The 17,022-nt window shown below is 42.6% G+C and overlaps 1 protein-coding gene across 2 annotated transcripts in view; it reads left to right on the forward strand.

Moving 5' to 3' along the window:
• The window catches only part of LOC126237688 (esterase FE4-like), a 143,707-nt gene that overhangs the window by 85,739 nt on the left and 40,946 nt on the right, over window positions 1–17,022 (forward strand). For both annotated transcript variants that reach the window (XM_049947743.1, XM_049947742.1), the window contains exon 7: window positions 1,866–2,031. In XM_049947743.1, coding sequence (XP_049803700.1) covers window positions 1,866–2,031 — 166 coding nt within the window. The remainder of the gene's footprint in view (window positions 1–1,865; window positions 2,032–17,022) is intronic.

A 17,022-nucleotide genomic window follows, 5' to 3' on the forward strand; every position in this document is an offset into this window, starting at 1 on the left:
TTTCTTTGTTTCTTGCATCATGTAAATTAACGAAATGGTTCCCATCAAATAATTCATGCATACCTAATAATGGATTCAAAGTAGCTTGTACATGCTACTTTTTGTGTATCCGTGTCAGTTACCATTGATAATATTTGCATTGTAAATGTAAAACCACTCAGTTTGTTTGTTAGGTACTCTATTGCACCTGCCAGCTCAAATTTTTATCCAGATATAAATATAATTTGACTTAGTCAACTTAATCTATGTCTTGGTTGTTTCAATTAAATTCAGTTCCCCAACACTGTTACACCAAAAAATTCATTTTCTACAGGATTTCATCAACAAACAAGGGAGAATTGCAGTGACAATAGTCCATTCCAAGAGTTTGGTACCAGCGTTTACTTGTGCTGGCATTGTGTTCTATATCCCATGAAATTAGTCAATACATGTCCTCAATAATTACATTTATTACATAGACACAGTTGATAAACAGAGTCACACAGTAATGTACAGAGCGTCCTGCATAACCCTATAACGTAAAATTAAGATAATGACAGCAAGAAACAAAAACCGTTTTTGCCATAAGTGTGGTGCAAAACCCTTAAGTTTCCGAGTGTAAGTGACTGACAGGCACTGGATTCAAGGTACTCAGTGAAGGTGGAATTATGCTTAACCTGCCCCTTCTTAAGTGAGAAAATTTTAAAGGCTCTTCCCGTCTGGCCAATATAAGCAGCTTGACATTCACAGCACTCGAGCATATATACGCCAGAGGCAGCATATTTATCGAATAAAGTGGTATACACTATTCTTATAGAATGAGATTTTCACTCTGCAGCGGAGTGTGCGCTGATATGAAACTTCCTGGCAGATTAAAACTGTGTGCCCGACCAAGACTCGAACTCGGGACCTTTGCCTTGCCCGTGAAAGGCAAAGGTCCCGAGTTCAAGTCTCGGTTGGGCACACAGTTTTAATATGCCAGGAAGTTTCACTGTTCTTATATTTTGAATACGAAGTAGTTTAGCTATGCTATAGGACTCATTACCCAAATACGAAAGCTTAGGAAACCTGTAATTTCAAGGTGCAGGACCCAGAGTACTTTCTCAGTCAATTGCCAGTTTTTTTCCATGTGTAATTTTTCAGTGATGGATGAGCTATAGCCATCACAGAAAGCGACTCTTAATAAAGAACATTGTGCAACCTACAGCTGTGTTTTAAATTGTAGTAATAGAAGGTTACTATCGGTCTGTGCCAAGATGGAATGCAATAATTTTTATGTTCATGTATCAAAAATTGAATTTATGTAATATTATACATATGAACATCAATATAATAGAGGGAAACATTCCACGTGGGAAAAATATATCTAAAAACAAAGATGATGTGACTTACCGAACGAAAGCGCTGGCAGGTCGATAGACACACAAACAAACACAAACACACACACAAAATTCAAGCTTTCGCAACAAACTGTTGCCTCATCAGGAAAGAGGGAAGGAGAGGGAAATACAAAAGGATGTGGGTTTTAAGGGAGAGGGTAAGGAGTCATTCCAATCCCGGGAGTGGAAAGACTTACCTTAGGGGGAAAAAAGGACAGGTATACACTCGCACACACACACATATCCATCCACACATATACAGACACAAGCAGATATATTTAAAGATGTCTGCAACAGTTTGTTGCGAAAGCTTGAATTTTGTGTGCGTGTTTGTGTTTGTTTGTGTGTCTATCGACCTGCCAGCGCTTTCGTTCGGTAAGTCACATCATCTTTGTTTTTAGATATATACATATGAACACTTACACATCTAGCTTGGGTGGATGCTCTGCAATGATTATTTCGTTCACTGAGCTGATTACAATTCTAATAGTTTTAATGATGTTACAGGACAGCCTGGCGCTTTTTAAATGCGTACTCACACCAAGTATTGAGCCCGAGCATGATGGAGCCTTCCTCACAGTAGAGCCAATAGAACTTGTGCAGAGTGGAGTCTACACTGATGTTGCTTACATGACTGGAATCACATCTGCCGAATGTTTGAAGTTTGTGGCTCGTAAGTAGAAAGTCTTCACAATACCTACTGAACAAGCAGTTGAAGTTAATTCACACTGGTCATCACATCACATGACTGTAGCATCAGCATGTATTCACAAAGTGCATCACATCACGTAGTGCCAATCTGCTTAGTCCAGTACCAAACAGTGAAAGCGAGCTTATGATTTACCATCTGTGATACAAAAATTTAAAGTCTAGTACCTGAATTGAATGGGGCCTCCCGGCAAACAAAACCATAAGATCATTTGAGGAACTAAAAATGATAAACTTTATTACTGGCCAAAGCAAACTTTATAACATGCTCTTGATTAGTTTTGTGTGGTAAAATGCTGAGAAGTGAAACAACATTTCAAAACATCGACACTTATTTGCTAGCGAAAATGTACTTGAACAAACACATAAAACGATATTTATAAAGGAATAAATAGAGTCTGTTTACCTTACCCATTATGTTTCTTTTTTCCTTACATAACTAATAACATCAGAAACAACATCATTTTTCTCCTTCACTAGAGCTGACTTTCCGACGTCAAATTTTATTTAATGAAAATTGCATCGTCAACTTATTGTTGTTGTGGTCTTCAGTCCAGAGACTGGTTTGATGCAGCTCTCCATGCTACTCTATCCTGTGCAAGCTTCTTCATCTCCCAGTACCTACTGCAACCTACATCCTTCTGAATCTGCTTAGTGTATTCATCTCTTGGTCTCCTTCTACGATTTTTACCTGCCACGCTTCCCTCCAATACTAAATTGGTGATCGCTTGATGCCTCAGAACATGTACTACCAAGCGATACCTTCTTCTAGTTGAGCTGTGTGACAAATTCCTCTTCTCCCCAATTCTGTTCAGTACCTCTTCATTAGTCACGTGATCTACTCACCTAATCTTCAGCATTCTTCCCATAGCACCACATTTCGAAAGCTTCTATACTCTTCTTGTCTAAACTCTTTATCATCCATGTTTCACTTCCATACACATCTACACTCCATACAAATACTTGATGTTAACAAATTTCTCTTCTTCAGAAACGCTTTCCTTGCCATTGCCGGTGTATATTTTATATCCTCTCTACTTCAACCATCATCAGTTATTTTGCTCCCCAAATAGCAAAACTCATCTACTACCGTAAGTGTCTCACTTCCTAACCTAATTCCATCAGCATCACCCGACTTAATTCGACTACATTCCATTATCCTTGGTTTGCTCTTGTTGATCTTCATCTTATATCCTCCTTTCAAGACACTGTCCATTCTGTTCAACTGCTCTTCCAGGTCCTTTGCTGTATATGAAAGAATTACAACGTCATCGGCAAACCTCAAAGTTTTTATTTCTTCTCCATTGATTTTAATTCCTACTCTGAATTTTTCTTTTGTTTCTTTTACTGCTTGCTCAATATTCAGATTGAATAACATCGGGATAGGCTACAACCCCATCTCACTCCCTTCCCAACCATTGCTTCCCTTTCATGCCCCTCGACTCTTACAACTGCCATCTGGTTTCTGTGGAAATTGTAAATAGCCTTTCGCTCCCTGTAATTGACCCCTGCCACCTTCAGAATTTGAAAGAGAGTATTCCAGACAACATTGTCAAAAGCTTTCTCTAAGTCTAAAAATGCTAGAAACGTAGGTTTACCTTTCCTTAAGCTATCTTCTAAGATAAGTTGTAGGGTCAGTATTGCCTCACATGTTCCAACATTTCTACGAAATCCAAACTGATATTTCCTGAGGTCAGCTTCTACCAGTTTCTCCATCCGTCTGCACAGAATTCATGTTAGTATTTTGCAGCTGTGGCTTATTAAACTGATAGTTCAGTAATTTTCACATCTGTGAACACCTGCTCTCTTTGGGATTGGAATTATTATATTCTTCTTTAAGTCTGAGGATATTTCGCCTGTCTGATACATCTTTCTCACCAGATGGTAGAGTTTTGTCAGGGCTGGCTTTCCCAATACCGTCAATAGTTCTAATGGAATGTTGTCTACTCCTGGGGCCTTGTTTCGTCCGGTCTTGTAGTGCTCTGTCAATCTCTTCATGCAGTATCATAGCTCCCATTTCATCTTCATTTATGTCCTCTTCCATTTCCATAATATTGTCCTCAAGTACATCACACTTGTAAAGACCCTCTATATACTCCTCACCTTTCTGCTTTCCCTTCTTTGCTTAGAACTGGGTTTCCATCTGAGCTCTTGATAATCATGCAAGTGGTTCTCTTTTCTCCAAAGGTCTCTTTAATATTCCTGTAGGCAGTATGTATCTTACCCCTAGTGATATATGCCTCTACATCCTTACATTTGTCCTCTTGACATCCTTGCTTAGCCATTTTGCACTTCCTGTCGATCTCATTTTTGAGATGTTTGTATTCCTTTTTGCCTGCTTCATTTACTGTGTTTTTATATTGTCATCAATTAAATTCAATATTTCTTCTGTTATCCAAGGATTTCTACTAGCCCTTGTCTTTTTACCTACTTGATCCTCTGCTGCCTTCACTATTTGATCTCTCAAAGCTATCCATTCTTCTTCAACTGTATTTCTTTCCCCCATTCTTTTCAATCATTCCCTAATGCTCTCTTTGAAACTCTCTACAACTTCTGGTTCTATCATTTTATCCAGGTCCCATCTCCTTAATTTCCCACCTTTTTGCAGTTTCTTCAGTTTTAATCTACAGTTCATAAGCAGTAGATTGTGGTCAGAGTTCACATTTGCCCCTGGAAATGTCTTGCAATTTAAAACCTGGTTCCTAAATCTCTGTCTTACTATTGTACAATCTATCTGAACCCTTCCAGTGTCTCCAGGTTTCTTCCATGTATACAACCTTCTTTCATTATTCTTGAACCAAATGTTAGCTATGATTAAGTTATGCTCTGTGCAAAATTCTACCAGGCGGCTTCCTCTTTCAGTCCTTACTGCCATTCCATATTCACCTACTACTTTTCCTTCTCTTCCTTTTCCTACTGTCGAATTCCAGTCACCCATGACTATTAAATTTTCATCTCCCTTCACTGTCTGAATAATTTCTTTTATCTCATCATACATTTCATCAATCTCTTCGTCATGTGCGGAGCTGGTTGGCATATAAACTTGTACTACTGTGGTAGGGATGGGCTTCGTGTCTATCTTCGTGACAATAATGCATTCACTATGCTGTTTGTAGTAACTTACCCATGCTCCTATTTTTTTATTCATTATTAAACCTACTCCTGCAGTACCCCTATTTGATTTTGTATTTATAACCCTGTATTCATCTGACCAGAAGTCTTGTTCCTCCTGCCACCAAACTTCACTAATACCCACTATATCTAACTTTAACCTATCCATTTCCATTTTTATATTTTCTAACGTACCTGCCCGATTAAGGGATCTGACATTTCACGCTTCGCTACGTAGAACGCCAGTTTTCTTTCTCCTGATAACGATGTCCTCCTGAGTAGTCCCCGCCCAGAGATCTGAATGGGTGACTATTTTACCTCCAGAATATTTTACCCAAGAGGACGCCATCATCATTTAACCATACAGTAAAGCTGCATGCCCTCGGGAAAAATTATGGCTTTAGTTTCCCCTTGCTTTCAGCCGTTCGCAGTAGCAGCACAGCAAGGCCGTTTTGGTAATTGTTACAAGGCCAGATCAGTCAATCATCCAGACTGTTGGCCCTGCAACTACTGAAAAGGCTGCTGCCCCTCTTCAGGAACCACACGTTTTTCTGGCCTCTCAACAGATACCCCTCCGTTGTGGTTGCACCTGCGGTACGGCTGTCTGTACCACTGAGGCACACAAGCCTCCCCAGCAACGGCAAGGTCCATGGTTCATGGGTGGGGGGTTATTCGCTGTATGTGAATTATTAATGAGTATTGGGACCGAAAATAGTTTGGACCTTATCACACTAGTATCTTTGCTGCTCATTGTCAAGGTGATTCTGCTAATAAACGAGAAGTGGAAAATAGTGCCTGTGCTGAACAGACATTGAAAGGATTCGAACCCTTAATTAATATCATGTCATGATAATTGAGAAGCTTAGATATTGAAAGGCCCAGAGATATATTTATAATTTATCACACATTAATGGCAAAGGACAGTTTCATGGGAAAGCATATCTTTGGTGATAGGTAGACGAAGGAATGTAGTACTGACTGACTGTTATCATACTGAAACAGTACACACTAGGATCAACTCACCCTTCATTGATCCCCCAGGGCCATTTCTCATTAATTTAAGAACTTAATTGTGTCAATAAAGTAGAAATATACAAGACATTCCCAGTATTTACTAAATTCCATAATCAGGTAGTACATAGACAATAATATCTGTGAACATTCAAGGGTTATTGAGGAAGCTGATAAACCTTTTTACAAACATATTTATTAGGATTCAATGAATGCATACAGACTGCTAAAGTAATTGATATCTTACTCCAGAGTAATAAAAATATAAACAAAGCTGTCTTTGGATCTGCCATGGTTGAAAGTGTATGAAATATCTCTGGAAAAACGCGATCAATTTTCAACTGCTAGTTCACATGACTAGATTCACAACGTTATTCAGAGATGTTTTGTGCCTGACCCACATGGGAGGGAATGGTTCTTAAATAGCTGGGACAATATATACACAATCCTTTGAGATTAGATCCACTGTGGGGACAGGGGGAACAGTGAAGGGATGTCTGTGCAGTCGCGACGATGATGGGTGTGGGGGCATGAGTTTCAGGACATGTATCACATCTTCAGGAGTGCATTAAAATTTAAGCCCACAAAGGATGCATGTCTGAGTTTAAAACAGGTTAAAATATTTTAAAATAGTGCGTCCCTAGTAACATATTTTAGCCTTAGCTATGCATCCTTTGTAGACTCACATTTTAATATGCACCCAAAGATGGAATGTATGTCATGAAACTGGGTGAGGCTTCCCTTTTTAGAAACAAATAATTTTTACTGCTGTAGCAGATTTTATCATTCACAGTGAATAACAGTTGTTGATGTTCTGTCAAGAGAAATGTGTAGAATTTCAAGGATGAGTCGCACGAATGATATATAAGCATCTCCTTTGTAGACTGGTTGCATGTCTCTAGTAAACTACCAGTAAGCCCAAGTATTCCATCTGTTTTACCTATGACTATCTATTTGATCGTTGTATTTCATATCACTACAAATTGTCACATCCAGATGTTTACTTACATGAGTTGACCGATTCAAAATGTGACTCGTTGATACTGTGATAATGGGAAACAGTTTTTTTTCATTTTTTAAGTTCATAGTTTTAAATATTTGAACATTTAAAGCAAGCTGTCAATCTTTGCAAAATTTTGACACCTTATCTTAATCTGACTGAATATTTGCGCAGCTTCTTTCAGGCAGTAGTACAGTGTACAGTGATGGACAAAAATATGAAATCGCCAAAAATGCAACACATTACCATTCCTAATGCGGTGTAGAAAAACTGTTAACATTCCAGAGCTTCCAGGTCCTGAATGGTTTCCAAGGGAATCTTATACCATTCTACCTCCAAAACAGTGGCAAATTCAGGTAACAATGATGGAGGTAAACAGAGATCACGGAACTTTGTTCCCAAAATAGACCACAAAAGTTCAATAATATTGATCTATGGTGACTTGGTGGCCAGGGGAGATGCAATAATTCATCCTTGTGCTCATGAAACCAGCCCTGGACGAGGTGGGTAGTGTGAACATGGGTCCTGTCATCTTGGATCGCAGGGTCAACATTGGGGAACAAACATTGTACCAGGAGATGGACCTGCCCACCCAATATAGTCACATATTCCTTGGCAGTAATGCGCCCTTACAGAGTAACCATGGGGCCCATGGATTACCTCGATATGGTTCCCAAATCATCACCGACCCCCCATCATATTTCACTCTCAGGACGTTAACTCGACCAGAAGTTGGAAACAATGTGGGATGAGACTCATCCGACCAAATGGGTTTCTTCCATTGCACTATAGTCCAGAGTTTATGGTGTCAGTAGCTTTCTTGTAATAGACATTTGTGTCACCGACGAGCGACTTTGGAATTCCAGCTCGCCCTGCAGTTTCACACTGATAGAGCTCTCTTCATGTTGTTTTGGTGCTGGTAGGGTCCACGAGTGCGACAGTCATTCCTGCAGTGACTTTTGAGTTCAAAATAGACTCTAACATACTACGACAAATGTGTATCAAGGACAATAGCCTAAAGTTTTGTGGATCGCTTCTGCAACCCTTCTTGTAGATGGGTGTTGCCTTTGTTTTGTCCCAGTTACTAGGCACTGTTGTTTGTTTGAAGTATCTACAGTATATTATTATAATTAAAAGAGGGGCGGACTCAGCTGCAAATTCAGAATACTCGTAGAATCTCATAGGGACTTTATAACACCCTAGAGCTTTGTTCAATTGTAGCGATTTCAGTTTTTTCTCAAAACCACAGACATTCTATCATTATCACTCATCTTTACAGTGGCAAGAAAATGACATTGGAGCAATACCCCTGGTTTATCTTTTGTAAAAGAACTTTTGAAAACCGAGTTCAGTCTTCTGCTTTTGATTGCCTACTTTCAATTTCAGTTTATTTTTCATGTCCATGACTTCTTGGACTTTGGAACCACTAACAGTCTTTACATATGACTAGAATTTCTTTGGGTTTTGTGAGAGATTCCTTGATAACATTCTGCTAAACTAACTGTTGAATACTTCGCTCATTGTGCCTTTACAGCCAAATTCATTTTATTTAGCATCTCTGTATCTATAGCCCCATTTTTTGTTGTATACCTATTGTGTAATAGTTTCTGTTTCTTTGGCAGTTTCTTTACAGTGATTGTATTGTACAAAGGGTACCTCCCATCATGAATTGTTCTACTAAGTAAATATCTATCAAGTGCTCTGTCAGCTATTCTTGAAAACCTGAGCCATAGTACAAGGTGTCCCATTCGAACCTCCCTGATTTCAAGGACCCAGGAGAGAAAAACCTCAGCAGTACAACAATGAAAAATGCACCACATTGCAGAGCATCTCAAAGAATTTATATTCCCGTGTCAGAAGTGCCAAGCATCGTCGCCAGAGTGCAGCATGCTCGCATGAAGTGAAAATGGCAACTCCACAGCAGTGCGCACAAGCAGTAGTGTGGTTTTGAGAAACGAAATCACTGATTACTGTGAAAAGAAATTATCGTCGTGTGTATCAACATGATCCACCTGATGTGAAAACAATTAAGGAATGATATAGGAAGTTTCTGGCAACAGGAAGTGTTATGAAACATCCTGGTGATGTACGTTGGAGTTTCAGAAGAGACAGTGAAGAATATCAAATGTTTCTCAGAAGCCCATATAAGTAAATTCGTCAAGCATTTGGGCAACCTGATGTACCTCAATCAACACTGCATTGTGTAGTTCACCAGCATCTTCATATGTGTGCTTACAAAGTGCATTGCTCTAATCCACTAATGGCCGTCTCCAACATCATCATCAGGAGTAAAACTACTGACTGCCGGGACTTTTTTTTTAATTGTTATTTCAGTTTCCCACATAGGGGGTGGGCTGGCAGCAGACAAAGCCGCTCTTCAGCCAAAGGTTACAAAAAGCATGTTTAAAAAGTTAAAATATATAAAAGCTGATAATGAGAGATGATTATGTAAAAACAAGTTATAATTTTTAGATAAAAACAAGTAACAATAAATGAGAATTTGTGAAATATACATAGATAGCAATACTGAGGGTTTTTAAAACTCATTTGATGATTTTATATTATGGCTAAAATACAGTCACTCGTGAATGTAAATGTTGACATGTTGTAATGGTGATGTGAAGTGACACTTAAAAAATATTGTCATGATGAAGGTGGAATGGTCAGTATGACCATGGGGTCCTGTAGAACTGCAGGTAGCCACTAAAAGGCAGTACGACCATGGGGTCCTGTAGAACTGCAGGTAGCCACCAAAAGGCAGAAAAGTGGATGAAGGGGGATGGAGAAATTTGGACAATGGTGTGAGGTGGAGTGCCATGATTAGGGTTGGAAAGGAGGGTATATCTCAGGATAGATTTCATCATTGGGAAGTGGGAGTTAGTTAAAATTCTGGTGGGAGAGGACGGAAACGGCATGGAGGTGCATGGAAGGAGGAATATGGATGTAGTGGCACAGCAGAGTATGTGGATTTGTGATTAGTGTGTGGGAAATTGGTCGCTGGGACTGGGTTGTTTTGCAATTTATGTATTGGATACGAAGGTGCTCTAGGAACAGAAGAAGGTGTGGGAAGTGGATGAGTAGGTACAGGAGGCGAGTTGGGGAAAGCAGGCAGATGTGGAAGGCAAGGTGGAGGCGAGGTGCATGTCTTTCCAGTATCTCAAGGGACCCACAGAATTTAGGTGAGGCATAGATTCAGACAACGTGAACGTATGTTAGGGTGGTGTGGATGAGGGATTTATAAGTGAGGATAATGGTAAAAGGATGTAGACACCAAGTGTGGCTTGTTAGTAATTTTAATAGTTTTAGTCGGTATCGAGCTTTGCGTTGGATGGTAAGGAGATGTGCATTCCACGTTAATTTTCTGTCGAGCATTAGTTCTAAATACTTTACTTCATCAGTCAGAGGGACAGGTTGTTTGTAGATGGAGAGATGGAAATATGATGAACCGAAACACTGAGTGGTGTGACCATAGATGGTGGATAGGCTTTTCTGTGGACTGACTTGAAGTTCCCATACATTACACCAGTTGACTAGGAGATTCAAGTGGCATTGGAGGGAGGCATGGGAGAGTTGAAGGGTATGATGAGTGGCTAGGTAGGTGATGTCATCAGCATATTGCAGGAGGTACAATGGGGGCGGCAGCTTGGGAATGTCTGCAGTGTACAGGATGTAAAGGACAGGTGAGAGCACCGAGCCTTGAGGTACACCTGCAGCAGGGTGAAAGATGTGGGACAGGCATGGTTGATTGTGATGTATGTAGGAATGGTGTTGAAGGAAGGATGCTGTAATGCAGGTGTAGTTAACTGGCAGTGCATAGGTTTGTAGTTTGAAGAGTAGTCCAGTATCGCATACCCGGTCAAAGGCTGTTCAGATATCAAGGGTGACAAATATGGCGGACTTTCTTTTATTCAGTTGATGGGAGATTAGTTGGGTAAGGTAAGGAAGTCGGTCATCAGTGGAATAGTTGGGACGAAAGCCACATTGGATACTGGCAATGGATAGGTGGATCGCAAGGTGCTGGTGGATTTGGTGGGTAAGTCTCAAAGATTTTGCTGAAAACTGATGTGAGGCTGATTGGTTGATATGATGTAGTCTGTGAAGATGGTTTATCAGGTTTCAGGAAGAGGATGAATTCAGACATTTTCCACTGCTGTGGGTAATAATCTGTGTTCAGTATGGTATCGTAAAGGATTTCGTAATAAGGTCTGGGACATTCCTTGAGGAGGCAGTAGGTAATTGTAACATGGTCCAGTGCAGTGTTTCGCTTTTTAGCGAGTTTTTGTGTAATGTCATCAGCTGTTATTGGTGTGTTTAGTCCTGTTCGTGGAGTGTTGTGTAAGTACTGGAAGTTTAGTGCGAGAGGTGGGGTGGTTTCATTGGCATGTTCATACACGTAAGAGTCCATCGTGTAATCTAAGTTAGGATCTTGTGTTGGTGTGGGAAATGTGCCTTCCATGTAGGATGCAAAGTGGCTGGCTTTGGTGAGATTGTCTGGAAGCGGTCTTTTGTTATGTAGGATGGATAGGTGGGAGTGGGGTTGTTTCTGTAGAGTCCATGGAAGGCTTTCCAAGACTTTGCAGAGTTTCTAGGTGTTTCTTTTAGTTTAGTGCATGTCATGTGCCAGTCCCAAAGTCACATGGCTTGTAAATAACTGCAAACATGTCACTGGAGCCATCAGTGGCGCGTGAGCATGCCTCGGTCACGAGTACGAAGGAATTCTCTGTAGGTGCAAAGAGATTCTTGGAGCAGGGCAAGAGCACGTGAGCACATGAAGCAAGAGGAAGACAGTCTTAGTAGTGAATTCAGAGTGGGATATGGTTGGAAATGGCATCCAAGAAGGCGTATTGTAGGAAGTCAACCTCACTTTGGATGTCATCAGGATTTTGGAGGCTGGAATCATGGATTTCCATTAAGGTATGGATTTGGGCACAGTATACATTCCAGCCTGCACAGTAATAATCCTGGATAACTCGGGATGGATTATTAGGAGTGGTGTGAGTTGGGTTGGGTACACTGTATGAGATCTGAAGGAGGACAGGTTGGTGATCACTCCGAGTTGGATCTAGGACTTCTACTGCAGTGCACCTCAAGAAGTTGGGGAGGCAAAAATGGTATCGGGGGTGGTACATGCATCACAATGGGTGTGGACAGGGAAATGGATATTGTGGCCATTGAGGATGCTGACAAACTCACACCACCTATGTTTTTCTCAATTCTGCAGGACTGAAGTTTAAGGTTGGCTGTGATTATGTATGGTGTTTGGTCTAAATTTGTCTGGAAATCGTAAGGGATGGGATGATTAGCGTGGATGTAGATAGTAGCAAGGGTTACTGTCAGTTTTGAGAATTGGCGGGGGTAAGGTGCTCAGTTGGATAATTGAGAAGCGGTTGGGGAATAGAGGAAATATTTCGGATTATCAGTGCGATGTAAGATGTAAGGAGACATACAGATGGAATGGTGGGGTTGGAGAAAGGTTACGTTGAGGAGGAGAGCATAGAGTTCTTGTTGTAGGAGGTTATGGATAAGAAGATGTTCATTAGAGTTGAGGGAATGGATATTTCGATAGAGGATGTTGTACGTCTGCTACAACATTTTCAGTAAAACAAGGAGTTGGAAGGGTAGGTTATGCTAGTGTTTCCAGACGATCGAAAGTGAAATGGGCTTGATTTTGGAATATGTGACATACGTATTGAAATGGATGAGGGTCTTTTCAAAAGGATAGATGTTTTGCTGGATTAATGTTGTGAAACTGATTATATCTTCAACGGTGGGTGGAGGACAGAGGGAGTTGTTTGTGAGGAGCAGTTGATCAGTTGTGCGTTTGGGGATGGTGAGTCCAGGCTTTTTGGGAGAGGGCTTGGATTTGCATTTTTGGGAGTAGGTGGGATGAGGTTGGTCGCAGATGTTGCAGGGAGGAGGGGAGTTTGGGTTCGGGGATTGTCTGTGAAAGTGGTTTTGCTTGCAATGACGACAGATGGGGTGGGTTCCTGCAGTGTTCTGTCAGATCTCCATTGCATCGGAGGCATCGCTGAAATCTGTATGCTTGTGTAGTGGATCGAGATGCTTCTACAGGATGCTTCCTGCGGTTATTCAAGGCCCCATATTTAATTGGTGTCAGTTGATTCTGAGAAGCTGGTACTAGGAAGCGTGGTCCATTAATACATTGAATGCAGAGTGCCTTGCACACATTGATTCCCAGTAGTGAGTTGAGTTCACTTTCGTCTCTTTGTCAGTGTACTTTAAGTTGACCTTTTTGATCACTGATTTACATGTGGGGGTTCAGCGTGGAGGTTGCGGTTGTTTAGGTGGGGGATTTGTAAGTATTGTAGTGGTAGCATTTCCTTCAAAAGAGGGAATAAGTCGGAGGAGGGATGAATGGGAATGAGGAGTGTTTTTTAACGATGATGGAATATTTCCTAGGCACGATTTGCTGGATTTGCATTGCTGGTATGTAGCGCTGAATGTGATTTAGGAGTGTCTTTGGATTGAGAAATTTTGGGTCACAGCTGCTGAGCAAAAAAGGAAGAGGAATGTACTAGGTGTTGCTATTCTAGAATGAGTTCGACCTGCATGCCGTCAGTATCTGGGAAAGTTCAGTCGATCCTTTTGGTTCCACCATGACGATCACTGGTACTCGGCCTTTTGTTAGTTTTGGCGATAAGATTTCGCTGGGTGTGGAAGGGAGGCTAGGGGATGACAGAGGGCAGGAAATGTTTACCTGCTGGCGTCGGAGTATACGTTGTAGCTGGTGCTCATAGCTGGCAGTGTTGGGGCTACTCCGGTTATGATAGTGTGGCTGCTGCTGTTGCTGATGGTACTGCGACTGACGACACTGCTTGCGATGATGTGGCTTGTGTTGGGGGAGCTGGTAGAGATGGAGATGGTGCTGCGGTCTGCGGAGTCGGTGGCGCTGTCAGTGGTGCTGGAGTGTTGTTGACAGGTCCTGTCGACGTTTTACAGGTTGTTGCTGCCCATCTTGTTGTCCAGGTAGCAGGTGGCGTTGTGTAGTTTGCGGCTGTATTTTTTGTGGCAGCAGTTCCAGGCGATGTCCTCTTCTGAAGCTTTGGCCATCGTATAGCAATCCAGCGATAGAGATAGAGGGCCTCCGTGACGGAAGGGCGCTGACAGAGAAGGCCGAAACGATGCGTGCGCGGAAGGTGAGTTGGGCAGCTCATAGCATCTTCGGCCCGCCGCGGGACCGAGTGACGTCAGATGGCCCGGGCTGTCGGCGCCCAGGTTGGAAACTGTCGCTCCCACTTTCCTACAAGCGTTAAGCATCCGTTGTTGCTTTCTTTTGTCATGCAAAGCCCGCTCTCACTCCCTTCTCAGTGTGTACGCCTGAACTCTGTTAAAACTGTTGCTGATCATTCTGATTTCAGCTGCCTCTTTTATAACGGAATCCCAGCAAGTTGGCCGGCCGCAGTGGCCGAGCTGTTCTAGGCGCTACAGTCTGGAACCGCGAGACCGCTACGGTCGCAGGTTCGAATCATGCCTCGGGCATGGATGTGTGTGATGTCCTTAGGTTAGTTAGGTTTAAGTAGTTCTAAGTTCTACGGGACTGATGACCTCAGTAGTTAAGTCCCATAGTGCTCAGAGCCATTTTTGAACCAGAAAGTTGACGTGTGAACCAAGACTCTTGCGTTTTCAAATTGCATTTTGTGTCCGTGTTCCAGACAATGCTCAGCTGTGGCCAACTTGTCAAGCTCCTTTATTTAATATGTATGTCCCTGGTTCTCGGTTCAACGCTCTGCAACTGCGCGAGATGTCTGACCTATATAGATGCTGAAGCACGCGGAAGGAACAGGGAACCGACGCACACTGGTCGAAATTTGAATGCCGATAGTTTTAATCACCCAGTACACAAGAAAGCGGCCCTGAACATGCCAATTCACAGATAAATAGTTATTTAGGATGACGACCACCTACAATCTGTATTGCAGCACTTCAGACACGTTTTCAGAGGTCATAGTTATACCTAGAGAGACACTGCAAACTCTTTCAGGTGCCACCAAAGAAGGACGCCTTGTGAATCGGCAGAAGAAGCTAAGGAGGCGGCTTTCCTGCCGTACTGAGGGGCAACAAGCAGCAAGTTAGCACGTGTACTGCAGAGAATTGGACTGAGCTCAGCTTCCGCTCGCCTCCGGGATAAGAGATATGCTGCTTCCTGTTAAAGACGACATGGCTCTCCGTGTGCCCTGTGTGTATGTTGTCCCTTGCGAGAGCGGCAGCATGTATTTAGGTCAGACAATTCGCACAACTGTACAGCGTTGTACCGAGCACAAGAGTCATACATACTAAGCAAACGGAGCTTGAAAAGTCGGCCAGTGCTGAGCACTGCCTGGAGAAGGGACACAAGATACAGTTTGAGAACACGAGACTCTTGGCTCATGCGGCAACTTACTGAGATTCTGTTATAAAAGAGGCGGTTGAGATTAGAATGAACAGCAACAGTATTAACAGAGACCAGAGGTACACACTGAGTTGGGAGTGGGGGCGGTCTTTGTATATTGAAAGGAATCGGCGAAGAATACTTAATGCTTGTAGAGAGGCGGGAGATGCAGTTTCAAACGTGGCCCCAACGGACATCACTAGGTCCCGGGAAAGGCCGCATTTACTATGAGCTGCCCAACTCGCGTCATTTTGGCCTTCTTTGATTGGTGCCAGAGGGCGTAATCGTGGGTACATTAGCGGAACATCGTGCCAGCCCTGGCAGTCAGTTGTTTTACTCCCGACGACGAAGTCGGAGATAGTCATCTTCTTTTTTTTTTTTTCCTTTATTGAGTTTCGATTTCCCCCGAAGGGGGCAGCAGCTGACTACACCGCTCTTCTTCTTACAGAATTTGTTTGGTAAAATGGCGGAAAATTGTGGAACTTAAAACATAAAACAAAAGATTGGTGATGCTAATAAAATACACAGGATGCAGACAGGTAAAATAATATACAGACAATTAACAAACACGGCGACAGTCTGGTTTCTGTTCGCAAGACATATAAAAATCACGCCCAGCAACAGCATGATTTCTGTTCGTAACACTTTGGAAAGGTGCACAACACTGAACTCACTTGAACAACACACTAAAAAGTTGGCACAAATATGACACACCACAGCCGAGGGCAGATGGGAGGAACCTGGAGAGATGATGGGAAAGACAAGGGGGAAAGGAGAGGAAAAAACGAAGTGGGGGGGGAGGGGGGGAAGGAGCCAACGGAGGACGAGGACACATAAGAGGAGGGGGGCGGCTGGGTAGACACAAGAGGGAATGGGGAAAGGCAGAGGAGGGGAATGCAAAAGGACTCGGGGGGGGGGGGAGGGGAGGCAGAGAGAGGGTAGGTGGGGAAAAAACTGGATGGAAGGGGGGGGGGGAAGAGGGAGCCCAGGGAAAGGACAGAGGAAAGGAGGGGGACATGAGGATCAGAGTTGATAGGAGGGATAAATGGAGAGAAAGAGGGCATCATCCAGGAGGGGGAGTTGACGGATGCCACCTTGGGAAATGAGATGAAGGGTGTAGAGATGGAGGGTAGGGGGGACACAACAGTGAAGGCGCGGCAGAGGGCGAGGGTTGGAGAGGAGAGGAGCAACCAGGGGATGAGGCGGATCAAGGTGGCGGGAGGTGTAGAATATGCAGATATGTTCGAGGAATAGGAGTAGATGGGGGAAAGGAATCAGGTGAGATAGTCATTGAAAGCTCTAGAATTTTATTTGAATACACATGGCGTGCAAACAAAGAACAACTCCAATTTTGAACATGAGCGAGTAGTGTAGGGGCAGTTGTGTGAACCAGGAGCCACTGTTGCCACATAAAACAGGTTAGCGACAGACTTTTGTTCCGTACT

Source organism: Schistocerca nitens, chromosome 1 (assembly GCF_023898315.1).
Source record: "Schistocerca nitens isolate TAMUIC-IGC-003100 chromosome 1, iqSchNite1.1, whole genome shotgun sequence".
NCBI classification, from domain to species: Eukaryota; Metazoa; Arthropoda; class Insecta; order Orthoptera; family Acrididae; genus Schistocerca; species Schistocerca nitens.